This window comes from Rutilus rutilus (genome assembly GCF_951802725.1).
Source record: "Rutilus rutilus genome assembly, chromosome: 8".
NCBI lineage: Eukaryota > Metazoa > Chordata > Actinopteri > Cypriniformes > Leuciscidae > Rutilus > Rutilus rutilus.
This window is the reverse complement of record NC_140222.1, coordinates 39,446,732-39,460,012: the sequence shown is the minus strand read 5'-3', so window position 1 is coordinate 39,460,012 and position 13,281 is coordinate 39,446,732. Positions and strand designations below refer to the sequence as shown.

The 13,281-nt window shown below is 40.5% G+C and overlaps 1 protein-coding gene across 2 annotated transcripts; it reads right to left on the bottom strand.

Moving 5' to 3' along the window:
* Positions 1 to 5,337: 5,337 nt before the first annotated feature.
* LOC311295532 (hydroxylysine kinase) lies at positions 5,338 to 12,706 on the bottom strand. 2 transcript variants are annotated; one of them, XM_084416980.1, is made up of 6 exons: positions 12,626 to 12,706; positions 11,697 to 12,002; positions 7,393 to 7,535; positions 7,073 to 7,253; positions 6,643 to 6,990; positions 5,338 to 6,065 (listed from the first exon to the last, which is right to left on the bottom strand). In XM_084416980.1, exons 2-6 carry the CDS (start codon positions 11,998 to 12,000, stop codon positions 6,034 to 6,036), a joined length of 1,008 nt encoding a protein of 335 aa, XP_084273106.1. In that variant the 5' UTR covers positions 12,001 to 12,002; positions 12,626 to 12,706; the 3' UTR covers positions 5,338 to 6,033. The 2 variants fall into 2 exon arrangements, with proteins under 2 accessions (XP_084273106.1, XP_084273105.1); XM_084416979.1 differs by lacking the exon at positions 5,338 to 6,065 and having other exon boundaries at positions 6,541 to 6,990; positions 12,626 to 12,700.
* Positions 12,707 to 13,281: the final 575 nt, after the last annotated feature.

The following is a 13,281-nucleotide window of genomic DNA, read 5'->3' as shown; positions in this document are numbered from 1 at the left end:
CTGCTCCGTCTCTGTATTGCTCTTGCACTGTTGCCCCTGGCAACCGATAACGTATCCTCCCAAAATGGTGGACGGGCTCAATTCGTCACGTGACAGCAAGCTACCTATGAGTATGTCCTCATTCTCAATAGCCTATACACTTTTCTAACAATAAAATGCTCCTTACAATTGGACTTTATAACTCGCAATTGCGAGTTTATATCTCACAATTCTGAGAAAAGATTTCAGAATTGTGAGATATAAAGTCGGATTTGCGAGTTATAAAGTCAGAATTGCGAGAAATAAACTTGCACTTTTAAGAAAAAAAGTCAGAATTGCGAGTTTATTTTAACCTAGGGTCTATAAATCTGTGCTCTAGAAGGCCGCTCAAAGGCTTGGAACCAAGGCTTGGTCTCTAACATTATTTGCCTCAACTTGTGGAGGCATCCGATAGAGAGGACTGCAGATAGTGGCAGTAATCTCTGACAGACCAGATCATCCTGGAGAGTAGAACTCAGCATAGCGCCTTCTAACCCTTGCAAACAAGGGGAGTTACTCTACTGGATCCTGGATCTACACAGTGCTTCAAGGCCATGTGGAGGCTGGGCTCTCTAAAGGGACCCTAATAAGCGGAGAGCCTCCAGCTCTAGGGCTGATCTAATAGGGAGGCCTCGTGAGAGTCCTTCGACCTTCCGACCAGACTTACGGAGTTAAAGGAACACGCCGGCTTTTTAGGACTTTAGCTTATTCACCGTATCCCCCAGAGTTAGATAAGTCCATACATACCCTTTTCATCCCCGTGCGTGCCGTAACTCTGTCTGACGCACCCACCGCTAGCCTAGCTTAGCACAAAGACTGGAGGTAAACGGCTCCAGCTAGCATACTGCTCCCAACAAGTGACACAATAACGCCAACATTTTCCCTATTTACATTGTGATTTGTATAGTCAGAGCGTGTACAAATAACAAGGTCACATGAGACACAGACATCTTCTAACCGTATACATACTGGGAACTATATTCCCTACTAAACCCAAGGGAATGGAGGCCTCAGTAAGAGGCCAACGGCATTCAACCTAATGACTTGAACTCCTTTTCTTCAAGGGGCTCAGAGAAAAAAGCTGGATATACTAGCTGGGTATTCTAGCTCCTATTCTAAGCTCTAAAGGACGGAGGCCTGATCTTCCTTTTTAGAGAGAAAGGCCTGACAACGCCCATGAGATATCTGCATTGGAGGCTTTTTGAAGATAACCTGCTACCTATGCTGCTATCTACCCTGTTACACCACTAGCATTTTTACACCTAATGCAAAAGGCGGGCCTTGGCTAGACGACTAATGTTGTAAGAGGAGGCCAGTACTAGGAAAAACAAGATTTACAGGAATAAAATCTCCTGATGGGCTCTAGATCTACACTCAGATACTGAGAGTGCTTAGCAGACCGCCACCAAATTCATAGTACTAAAGCCTAAGCCAGATATTGAGGTGAGGTGAGGGCATACACACAAATATTATATGTCTGAAGTTTAGAGCTATAATCTGAAAACGACTCTCTAAAGTGAGAGGAGAACTGCTGCTCTACTATAAGGTAGCTATCAAGGTGGCCTGACGAGGGCTAAACGCTTGATGTAGTTGTACTGGAGCTTGACAGAGCAGTGGCCTCCGTGGAATAACTCCCGATAGGGAGGAATACATCTCACGCTTAAACAGAAATGTCTGTTTGATGCTCGGATGAACAGTGATCTCACTAGAGAATTTTCCATATAATGAAGCCAACCTGTTCACTACCACAGATTGGCACTACCCACTACATAAGCCTGCCGACTCTAACATAAGAGGAGGACTATGGGAATGGTATGCATAGCCTACCTATATATGGGAACTTCAGGGCACTATTTTTACCATCCTATAAAACCCCTACCTGACACACCCCTTAATACTTTCTAACAGGGAACCGAGGTCTACTGTTCAACCTTACTAAAACTCTCGTGAAGGGAGGAGACTTACAGAGCTCAACCAGCTGCCCTTAGAGCGATGGCCTAAATGGCATTCACAAAAATGTAGACCTATCACACTTAAGAGCTCATGTAGCAGACCTACAGACCTCATCATAGGTCCTGTCTCTGGGCTGATGCAAGAAGCACTTGGGGTGAGGAAGTGGGGGAGAGGAGAGAAGAGAGGAGAGGAGAGAAGAGAGGAGAGAAGAGAGGAGAGAGTGGCTGTTTTTCACCCTCAAAGGAAGGTGATCCTCAACTGACGCTAAGAACGTTTGTGCTGGACCACCTCTCTCAAATCCTTCTTCCTAGAGTCGTGCCTTCTCTGCGACCTGCTCCAAGGAGGAGGAGGGGCACGAGAAGCGGCGCTGAACCTCTTGCCATGTCTCCGATCCTCGAACCGGGATGGGCCAGGAGGACCCCCTGGCTGTCTGGGAGCAGACTCGGACCGCAGTGGTATGTAAGATTTAAATGCAGCCGAGCGCGCCTTCGCCTCTCTGAACCTTCTCACCTTCCCACCACCGCCTCGACGGAGGTGCCAAAAAGTTCAGAAGGCTACACTGGTGCATCGAGAAGAAAGGCTTTTACTGTCTCCCCGATGTCAGCCAAGTTCAACCACAGATGCCTCTCCCTGGCCAACCTGGCTGTTTGTTTGATGGCCTGGAAAGCTAAATCTGTGGCGCGTTCCATAACACTCAACAACTCAACATGTGCGGGGAATAGAGTGCGGATCGGGCCGAATTTTTCTGTCCGAGCCCGGCCCGCGTCCGACAGAGCAATAACCGAACCCGACCCGAGCCCGACAGGCATAAAGATATTTATGTCCGAGCCCTACCCGAGACCGACAGTTAAAAAAAAAAAAAAAAATTCTCATACAAATGACACGTCCGTTTGTTTGAGTGGAAAGCCCGCTTTTATTAAGCAACTGTAGGAAGGCATTCGGAAATGTCAGCAGGATGAGTGCATCAGCGCGCACGGAGCAACAAGCGCACTTAACACAGGCGCGCTTGCACGTGTTTCGTTGTCTTGGCTACATAAACAAATTTCCGCACACAGGGAGACAGATGTTATGGTAATATTTTACATGTATTTTAATCACAAAAACGAACGTTTGCATCAAGTGAAAGCATCAGCCCAGCAAACACAGAACGTTGGCACAACGTAGCCAACCTTCTAACAACGTTTTAACAACATGGCCAAAAGGTTGCTATAACTACGTTGTGTGGTGAAGTTGTTACAGCGTTGTCACAATGTTGACATTAAACCATCGTTCAGGGCCATTGCTTAAGGTTGTGCCTAGGGTGTCTTGACAACCACTGGACTACATATGTACTCGTCACTGCCCTGAAGCGGGAAAATCAGCCTTTTGAATTCCAACCACCTGTTGTTGGGCTCATTGTGTTCTCATTCATCATCGAGCAAGGATACGTGAGTATTGCGTTTAGCCTACCTCAGCTATCAAACACAACCTACAACTTTAATTTCTAATGTGATTAATGAAGCATCGCTCAGGCACTGTTTAGTTTTTCCGCTATTTAGTCTCATTCGTTTCTTTGCTCCTCTGGATTTGTGGATATGTTTCCCCGGCGACACCTGCTCGGCTACTGTCCGCCATACAGACCCGGTTTTGTTCATTAAATGTTCTGATCTGCCTTTGCTTTTCATGTTTTATTTATTATACTTAAAATAAATGTGTATTCGTTTATTTATTTCTTTTTTTCACAAATGTATGACTTTTGGAAGTGCAATTTGATTATATGCAATTTTAATAAAGTTGAATTAACGAAACCTTCTGTCATTTTTACTCTTCAAAGTGTAGGCTACACTTGCAGGTGTTGATAGCCCCATTCAATAATATAGATAAACAATAAACGATAAAAAGTATATAATTATCTAACAAAATACACCATATAAAAATATTGTCAGAACGTCGTCTCTCAGTTGCTGAATGTCGCGCAACAACGTTGCTACAGCCCTGTCACGTCTTACAATTCTACGTTGTTACAATGTTGCGAGCACGTAGACAGCGACGTTGCCATAGCAGAAATGCAACGTGCCAGAGACGTTGCCACAACGTAAATGTGTTTGCTGGGAGGCACATTGGCTACCTACATAATAAGATGTTTTAAATTTAAAATGTTCAATGCCTTATCGCGCTGATGTGACCGAACCCGAACTGTATTTTGAAACAACTAATTTTGTACAAAGTATATTTTAGTTGTGATTAAATTGTAGTAAAGCATAACTTTAAGTGTATTTAGTGTACTTTTGTGTACTAAATTGGAACAACTTCAAGTATACTTAGTATTTTTTTATATTTATAAATACAGTAGGCTACAGGCCAAAAGTTTGGAAACATTAAGTTCTTCTGCTCATCAAGTCTGCATTTATTTGATCAAAAATACAGAAAATAATGTAATATTGTGATATATTATTACAATTGAAAATAATTGGTTTTCAATTTATTATACTTTAAATTATCATTTATTTCTGTAATGCAAAGCTGAATTTTCAGCATCATTACTCCAGTCTTCAGTGTCACATGATCCTTTAGAAATCATTCTAATATTCTGATTTATTATGAGTGTTCTGCTGCCTAATATATTTGATGAATAAAAGGTTTAAAAGAACTGCATTTATTCAAAAAAAATTAATAATTCTAATAATATAAATCTTCTTTACTATCACTTTTTATCAATTTAGCACATCCTTGCTGAATAAAAGTATTGATTTATTTCAAAAAAAGAAAGAAAAAAATTACTGACCCCAAATTACTGACCAGTAGTGTATATTGTTGTTACAAAAGATTTCTATTTCTAAAACATTTGCTTCTTTTTTTTTTTTTTTTTTTTTTTTTTTTATTCATTAAAGTATCCTAAAAAAGTATCACAGGTTACTACTTAGTTTACTGTTTTAATACAAGTATAGTAAATGTTTTAGTTTATTAAAGTACACAAGTGTACTCTCAGTAAACTACTAGTTTAGTAGTTTAGTAGCAAGTAGTTTATACTGCAAGTATACTTGTAAGTTTTCTGTAAGTGAACATAATATTATACTTATAGTTTACTGTTCATATATTATTTTTGCACTTGCAGTATACTACTATGTTCAATTGTAGATATTTTTTTTATACTTGAAAAATAGCTTTAACTGTACTTTAATTTGAAAAAAACATTTTATTAGCTTCATGAATCCTTTTTTATCAACACTTGAATGTCGATAAGTTTCATAAAGGCAACATTTTAAACAAAAGAAAATCACATTTTTGTCAAAGACTATCAAAACAGATGGAGTAGATCCAAAGCTTCACAGTCGTTTTCTCTTCATGGGTTACGCTTCATTTCATTTGGAAACATTAAGCAGTTTTGATTTACAAGCTGTTTAATGTTTGATGATCACGTTATTTTACATTTGAGTGAGCAATCTTCTATCACTTGTTTCAGCCTCTTCTCATGTTTTGATCTGGAGATTCTATACTAGAAGATGTGTCATAGCGCCCCCTACCGTATAACAGTGAAAACATGGATAGCTGGAAAATTCAGTCAATGGTGGGGAAAAGTAGCCTAGAAATCTAGACGCACCCTAGTGGCAGCAAAATGTATTTTGCAGCCAGGGCAGTCTAGCAACTCTCCATTGACTTTCAAGCTGCAAAAACCTAAATTGGGTCAGGCCAATCACGTCGCGTATAGAGTAGGCGGGGCGGGTTTAACATAATGACGACAGAGTTGCGACGGTTCCCTGCCACTTGAAAACAAAGAATGACGGCTGCTGCTGGCGAACATCTTTCGAATCGGCTTTGTCCGCGACTCTGGAGGACTTGGAGTTAAGTTTTTCTTTGAGAAAAGAGCAAAGAACGGCACTTAAGTCATTCTTAAAAAAAGGAAGATGTGTTCGTAGTTTTGCCGGCCAGATATGGCAAAAGTTGAATCTATCAACTAGCTCCGCTGTTGGGAAAACGCTCTGGTTGGTTGAAGCGCTGTCCTGTTGCATGCCGAGGGAATTTGAAAGACAGCCGTTTATCCCGCACCTCGGATTGAGCCGTGTCTATGGAGAGTTGCCAGACCTAACATCTTGATGTAGGTCTGGCTTGCCAGGCTAGGGGAAAAGTAGAATTAGAGTAAATTCCCATACACTACCAGTGGACTAGCTTACACAAAAATTCAGATACGCAGAATTAGAAACATATCTGTTTTATATCAATATTCTAATCAATATTTTTAAACAATGTAAGTTTCAAGACTGTAGACTGTATGAAAAACTATGTAAAAAAAAGTATATTTAATAGGCTACTCGATCAAAAGAGTTAACACAACTACAAGCCTAGTATACTTTATTATACTTTTAAGTATATCTCGATCAATTACAACTACAGGCCAAATATACTTGGACTTTTCTCTCAGTATAAGTCAATTACACTTAAGTGTAATTTTAAGTATATTTCTGAGAAGTATAAAGTATATTTTTGAGAAGTATATAAAATGTAGACTGAAAGTATACTTTCTTATATTTAGTTTAAAAGAAGTATTCTAGTAGAACACTTGAATAAACTTCTTTTTCGTAAGGGATGCTTCAGTGCTCAGTCAGGTTTGGCTGAACTGTGCTGCACTCTGGAACCATATTCTTTCCACCTCCTCTTTACCCAGCTCCCAAAGACGACTGAGCAGCTGCACACCTGTCCTGGCCGTGATCATCAAGTACCCCTCATTCTCTGGCTGCTGGATCACAGCGTGCCGGGCCAGAACCAGGGACTGGCAGAACCGACACAGAACCAGCAAATACAGCGAATCTCTTTCTGCCTCATTGAGAGGAAAAACGCTTTCCCATCCCGCCACCACTGGTCCTCCGACGTCGACCGGATTGGGATTCTCAATCATCATGTACATGATAGTTATGGCCAGCTCAAATATGAAATACCCACTGCTCATGTCTCCAAAATCAAGAATCCCGGAGATCTTGTACTTTGAAGGTCCATCAGGTTTCACCAAGAGATTGTGGTCGTTTAAGTCTCCATGGTTAATGCCTGCAATGCAATAAAAATGTTGTAAGAAAAAAACTGCGTTGACTTCGGAGTGAAATACTTTAAATTCAAATAAATGTCTTACACTTGCGAAACAATGGTAGTTTTGGCATGACTTGGATCTGGTACTGCTCAATAACGGCTTTAACAACCTTTTGTACAGGGTCCCCATCCATCACATGGAGATACTGATTTAAGAGAGGAACGCTGGCGAGATTCCATATAAAGTTCTCTCTCTGAAGGGAACTGATGTTTGGATGCTCCATCTACACAAGAAAAAAAGAAACAAAAACAAACAAATGCCTAAATAGAACATGAAACCATTGGAAAAAATACAAATAATTACAGAATCATGATTTTTGGGTGACCTATTCCTTTAATGATAGAATGCAATAAAATATTTACTTGCAGTAAAACTGTATCTGCTGTGGCGGCCATTTTCCCTACGTCATACAAGATCTGAGGACTGCAGGTAATTTTGGCTATGGTAGTGCCAGGCAGGTAGGCAAGTAAGCGCACTAAATATTTCTGTGTGCCAAAACCACAATCTGTGATAGCAGAAAAAAAAAAAAAAGTGTTAATTTCCTCTGAACTAATGCAATTCCTCAGACGGCTAATCTGGTCTTCTGCTTGCAATTATTTCATAAGCAAAGCAGAACATATAGCAGGATTTAAAATTTAGGACATTGGCTCCATATACAGGCCCGTCACGCACCCCAGTGTCCTCTCTACGTGGACCTGACATCCAAGTAAATCCTCATCGTGAAATATTAAGCAACTTCTTATTTCTCCTCCGTTCAGGAAGTCACTAAGAAAACAATAGAACAATCAACGCTCTATTCATCCTCACATTCTTCAGATTTCTCAGATACTTAGAATCTATTGCAATTCTAAAATTTGATCCACAGATCCATTTTGTCTTTCTCCAATCTTCAAGTGCTGTACAGGGACACTATCCGCTTTAATATCAAGCATAGCAGAACAGATTTGTTAATGAGAAACCATTCGATGTTCATTGTTAATTTACCCACACCCTTCCATCCTATCCCAGGCAGTTTCCTTATTTTCAGTTCACAAAATTCCAAAACTGTATGTCCTGCCGATCCCCTCTTTGTCAATGACAATAATATTCCCATCTCTTTAAAAAAAAACATTGGTTCCAAAATACTTTCCAAAAAGACATAATTTCAAACCTGTGGCACAGACAAGCTCATCAATTGCCCACTCACCAATGTATTTGCTGTGCACCTGTTCATGAATAAATAAATTCCACCTGCTCTCCTCCTACGCAATTGCAGAATTTTTCCCCTCCACCCTATATCTGCGATCAAGTACTGCGAGCCCACCTAGCGTGGGTTTCCCTCCAGGTTATCCAGTTAAACTTTCATGTCTCACTGCCGCAGCAATGCTTTCTCCCCTCATCAAAATACATTTCTCACTACCGCAGTAGTGATATTGGCCACTGGTCTCAAACCAGCTTCAGATTAAACTACATTCCTCGCTACCGCAGTAGTGACATTGGCCACTGGTCTCAAACCAGCTTCAGATTAAACTTCATTCCTCGCTACCGCAGTAGTGAAATTGGCCACTGGTCTCAACCCAGCTTCAGATTAAACTTCATTCCTCACTACCACAGTAGTGACATTGGCCACTGGTCTCAAACCAGCTTCTGAATAAACTTCATTCCTCACTACCGCAGTAGTGATATTGGCCACTGGTCTCAAACCAGCTTCAGATTAAACTTCATTCCTCACTACCGCAGTAGTGATATTGGCCACTGGTCTCAAACCAGCTTCTGAATAAACTTCATTCCTCACTACCGCAGTAGTGACATTGGCCACTGGTCTCAAACCAGCTTCTGAATAAACTTCATTCCTCACTACCGCAGTAGTGACATTGGCCACTGGTCTCAAACCAGCTTCAGATTAAACTTCATTCCTCACTACCGCAGTAGTGATAATGTCCACTGGTCTCAAACCAGCTTCAGATTGAACTTCATTCCTCGCTACCGCAGTAGTGATATTGGCCACTGGTCTCAAACCAGCTTCAGATTAAACTTCATTCCTCGCTACCGCAGTAGTGATATTGGCCACTGGTCTCAAACCAGCTTCAGATTAAACTTCATTCCTCGCTACCGCAGTAGTGATATTGGCAACTGGTCTCAAACCAGCTTCTGATTAAACTTCATTCCTCGCTACCGCAGTAGTGATATTGGCCACTGGTCTCAAACCAGCTTCAGATTAAACTTCATTCCTCGCTACTGCAGTACTGATATTGGCCACTGGTCTCAAACCAGCTTCAGATTAAACTTCATTCCTCACTACCGCAGTAGTGATATTGGCCACTGGTCTCAAACCAACTTCAGATTAAACTTCATTCCTCGCTACCGCAGTAGTGACATTGAACTTCATTCCCCACTACCGCAGTAGTGATATTGGCCACTGGTCTCAAACCAGCTTCAGATTAAACTTCATTCCTCGCTACCGCAGTAGTGATATTGGCCACTGGTCTCAAACCAGCTTCAGATTAAACTTCATTCCTCGCTACCGCAGTACTGATATTGGCCACTGGTCTCAAACCAGCTTCTGATTAAACTTCATTCCTCGCTACCGCAGTAGTGATATTGGCCACTGGTCTCAAACCAGCTTCAGATTAAACTTCATTCCTCGCTACCGCAGTAATGATATTGGCCACTGGTCTCAAACCAGCTTCAGATTAAACTTCATTCCTCACTACCGCATTAGTGATATTGGCCACTGGTCTCAAACCAGCTTCAGATTAAACTTCATTCCTCGCTACCGCATTAGTGATATTGGCCACTGGTCTCAAACCAGCTTCAGATTAAACTTCATTCCTCACTACCGCAGTAGTGATATTGGCCACTGGTCTCACACCAGCTTTCGGACTAAACTATTTATTTTTCACTGCCGCAGCAGTGATTTCGACCACCGCTCTCACGCCAGCTTTCAGAATAATTTTTTTTTCTTGCTGCCGCAACAGTGATTTCGCACCAACTTTCAAACAAAATTAAATTTCTACCCGGCGCAGCAATGATTCTCACTCCACTCAAAATAACCTCCAATCTTCTCATAACCGCATCAGTGATTTCTACCCCTGCTCCCCGCAGGAGCTCCTCCGTTTTCTCTTAGCTTCCACAAGAGATTCACCCCACGAGCCGCCCTATATTTCTCCGTAGCGACTTCAGCAAAATATTCTACTCAACTTTGGGAGAGAGAGGGCTTAATGTCTTAAGTCTTTTCTACGTATACCTTTATTCAGACCAGTTCATTGGTAACCATTCACAGTTCATTGCCCAGCTTGCTGTCTTTGCAATACTTTTTTGGGGGTTTAACTCAGAGCTCAAGCTGAGACTCGGGTTCGAGCCTCCTCCAAGGACAGCAAGCCAAGTTAGTTTACTATTAACCTTTAAGGCTGAACGGGCAGGCGAACTAGTGAAATGAAGATCAAAAAGTAGGTTTGGGAGGAGCCTTAACATTCAGTCCTGTCAATCATCATTACGAGCATACTATATAAGCAGCAGACATCTCATTGACAAATTCGTCCGGCAGCCCTACTCCTCCAGTAAATGATATCTAACCTCTTATGCACAATTCCATCATAGGGGGGGGTTTAACTCGGAGCTCAAGTCGAGCCTCTGGTTCGAGCCTCCTCCAAGGACAGCAAGCCAAGTTAGTTTACTATTAACCTTTAAGGCTGAATGGGCAGGCGAACTAGTGAAACAGGTATTTCAAACCAGTTACCATCAAACCGTACTGTATTTTAGAACTTTAAAATAGTAATTTTATTCATTGTGAAAAAAAAAGAAAAAAAAAAGCAAATAAAACAGCATAATACAACTTCAGTTGAAGTCACACTAGACTTTGCATGCAAAATTTCTTCAGACACTGCAACAGACATGAAGTCACACTCTGCAGTGTCTTTAAAAAAATATATATATTCAATGTCTAACAAATAATAAATCCAAAATCCCCAATCCCCAAGATCCCCATTCACATGGATCCACCAAAACGACTAAAAACCCTCTATTCTGCTGCCAGGCCATTAGATGGCAATGAAACGCTATAGACTGAACATGTAATACGCATGTGCATGACGTCATCGTCTTCAGAGATTAGCATTTTTGTTGTTTACATGGAGACCGTTTTCAAAAACTTGCACTTTAAAACCCATTTTCAAAAGTTAGCGTTTTCAGGCACCCAAAACACCATTGTCGTGTTAACGAACGGCCAAAACGCATACTTTTTTTAAACTGTTTTAGCTGAAAACGGTGTCGTGTAAACAGCCCCTATATCTGGAAATAAAGCAAAATAACTGAGAAAATTTTGAAATAGTCCTCAGATGCCATGTCTGTAATTTATAGCAAAACATCTAGCATTAATTCGATCTCAAATCTCCACCATCTGCGGGACATCATCAACCAACGTGGTTGAAAGACCAATTTGCATAAATACGGTTTCAGGAATCATGTCGTGACTAGCTTGTTGATTTCTTCAACGGTGCATTGTACTATGGTATGTCGTTGTACTGGAAACACTATAGAAACACTACTGGAAACACCCCAGAGTTGAATGCAAATCGTCTTTGTGTGAGCTTGCATTTTGCATGCATTTGCATGCATTTGAAAATGTAGTGTGACCGCCCATTTTGAGAAATAAACATTTAATGCCTTTTATGACAAATACTCTTACCAAATTCCTCCAAGCTCATGAGTTGGCCAGTCCGAGTGGGCAAAGCAGTCTGGGCAGGAAGGCCTCTTTGGTGTAGGAAGGTCATGGAGTGAGTTTGCACCTCAACAAGAGTGATGTTGTGACTGTCTACAGAGTTCATAACCTTTAATACATATTCTCCACCCTCACTGGGGGCCACGTAAAAGTTCTGATCATCATAACTGGGCAACAGTCGAATGATGGACACGGTCAACCCATAGAGACGTTTGATAATCTCTGTCACCTGGGAATGGCTGAGATTTGGCTTTGATTCTTTTGTTGACATGGCTGAGGATTGAAAAAGAAAATTGGTTATGGTGAATCAACTGGAGCAATAAATTGATCAGAAATCACTATAAGCTGCAAGGTTTTTCCTATAAGGGTTAAATTTAGGTCCAAACTACATAAAGATTTTTCAAAAATTCTTTGTTTCATGCAATAATAAATAAAAAAGTAACAACATGTAAGTAAATAGACAAAATTGTTATGTTTGGGTCAGCTATGGCTTTAACACTTCAGTTAGTGTTGTCTGCACAGTATATTATAAATATGTTTACCGTGTTTTAATCAAGTTTAACATGGTTTCAACTCAATGATTGCATTAACAACACTGCACTACTGGGATAAACTCAAAATGAATCACATGCACTTTTAGAGATTTAAAAAAAACTTTTTATAATAAATAAATCATGTAATTGTCTGTGCAACAAATTTTAGCCTAAGACTGTAGTTTTTATCAGTCATCTAAATAAGCAGAGTATACATTTTTAAGCTCTATCATTTGCATTATAAGTCCCGCGCTTCCGGTTTTTTCTTGATTTCTTTTTTTTTTTCTTTTACACGAGCCGAGCATGCAAAGAGTTTTATAATAACAAAGTAAAAACCGGATAATTAACAAGTTATAGTATTACCAGTGCTGGTCTGTTGCTGGACTGGTCCGATAGAGGTTTAAAGTTGCTATCGCTGACGCGTTCAAGTTCAAGTTCAAGTTCACAGATGCGGTGGTTCAGGATCTCTGGTTCAGCCGGTTGAACAGGGTTGGGTTTGACTTCTGAATGATTCGTTAACGAATCATTAAAATAGGTCTCTGAATTGGATCAACCCATTCATTATCACACTACCCCTGGTTCTAAAACGATCTTTCTCCATTACCAGCCCTTGTAAAACGCGTGTAGCCTAACCTACAATATATTTTAAAATTGCGCAAGCAACATATACATCACAAATAGGCCTAGTAGCCTATAATAAATATTTTAAGATTTTCTGATTGTTCGGAAGGCTCTTAACCACGTGAAATGAAGCAAGAGCAGAATGAGGGCTGGCAATTAGGCTTCCCATGGTATATGTAAAATAAAAAATATATATATATAAAAAATAGTTATACCTGTTATGGGGGACATATGCTTATTTTCATGAATTGATGATGCTCAGAGAGGGCAAACAGTAAATTCTGAACTATCAGCCATTTCAACTGAAAGATGAACGCTGTAATACTAACGCTGGATAAGAAATCTTTAAAGTATAATCATTTTCTATGTGTTTCCAGCATTGTGTGTGTGTGTGTGTG

What these genes read in the sequence shown, in the direction of transcription:
- LOC311295532 (XM_084416979.1), bottom strand. Translation starts at nt 12,000, where the DNA reads ATGTCAACAAAAGAATCAAAGCCAAATCTCAGCCATTCCCAGGTGACA. An exon ending in CATGAGCTTGGAGGAATTTG is followed by an intron (nt 7,536 to 11,696) that starts GTAAGAGTATTT and finishes CTGCTATCACAG; the next exon opens with ATTGTGGTTTTGGCACACAG. An exon ending in CAGATACAGTTTTACTGCAA is followed by an intron (nt 7,254 to 7,392) that starts GTAAATATTTTA and finishes TTTCTTGTGTAG; the next exon opens with ATGGAGCATCCAAACATCAG.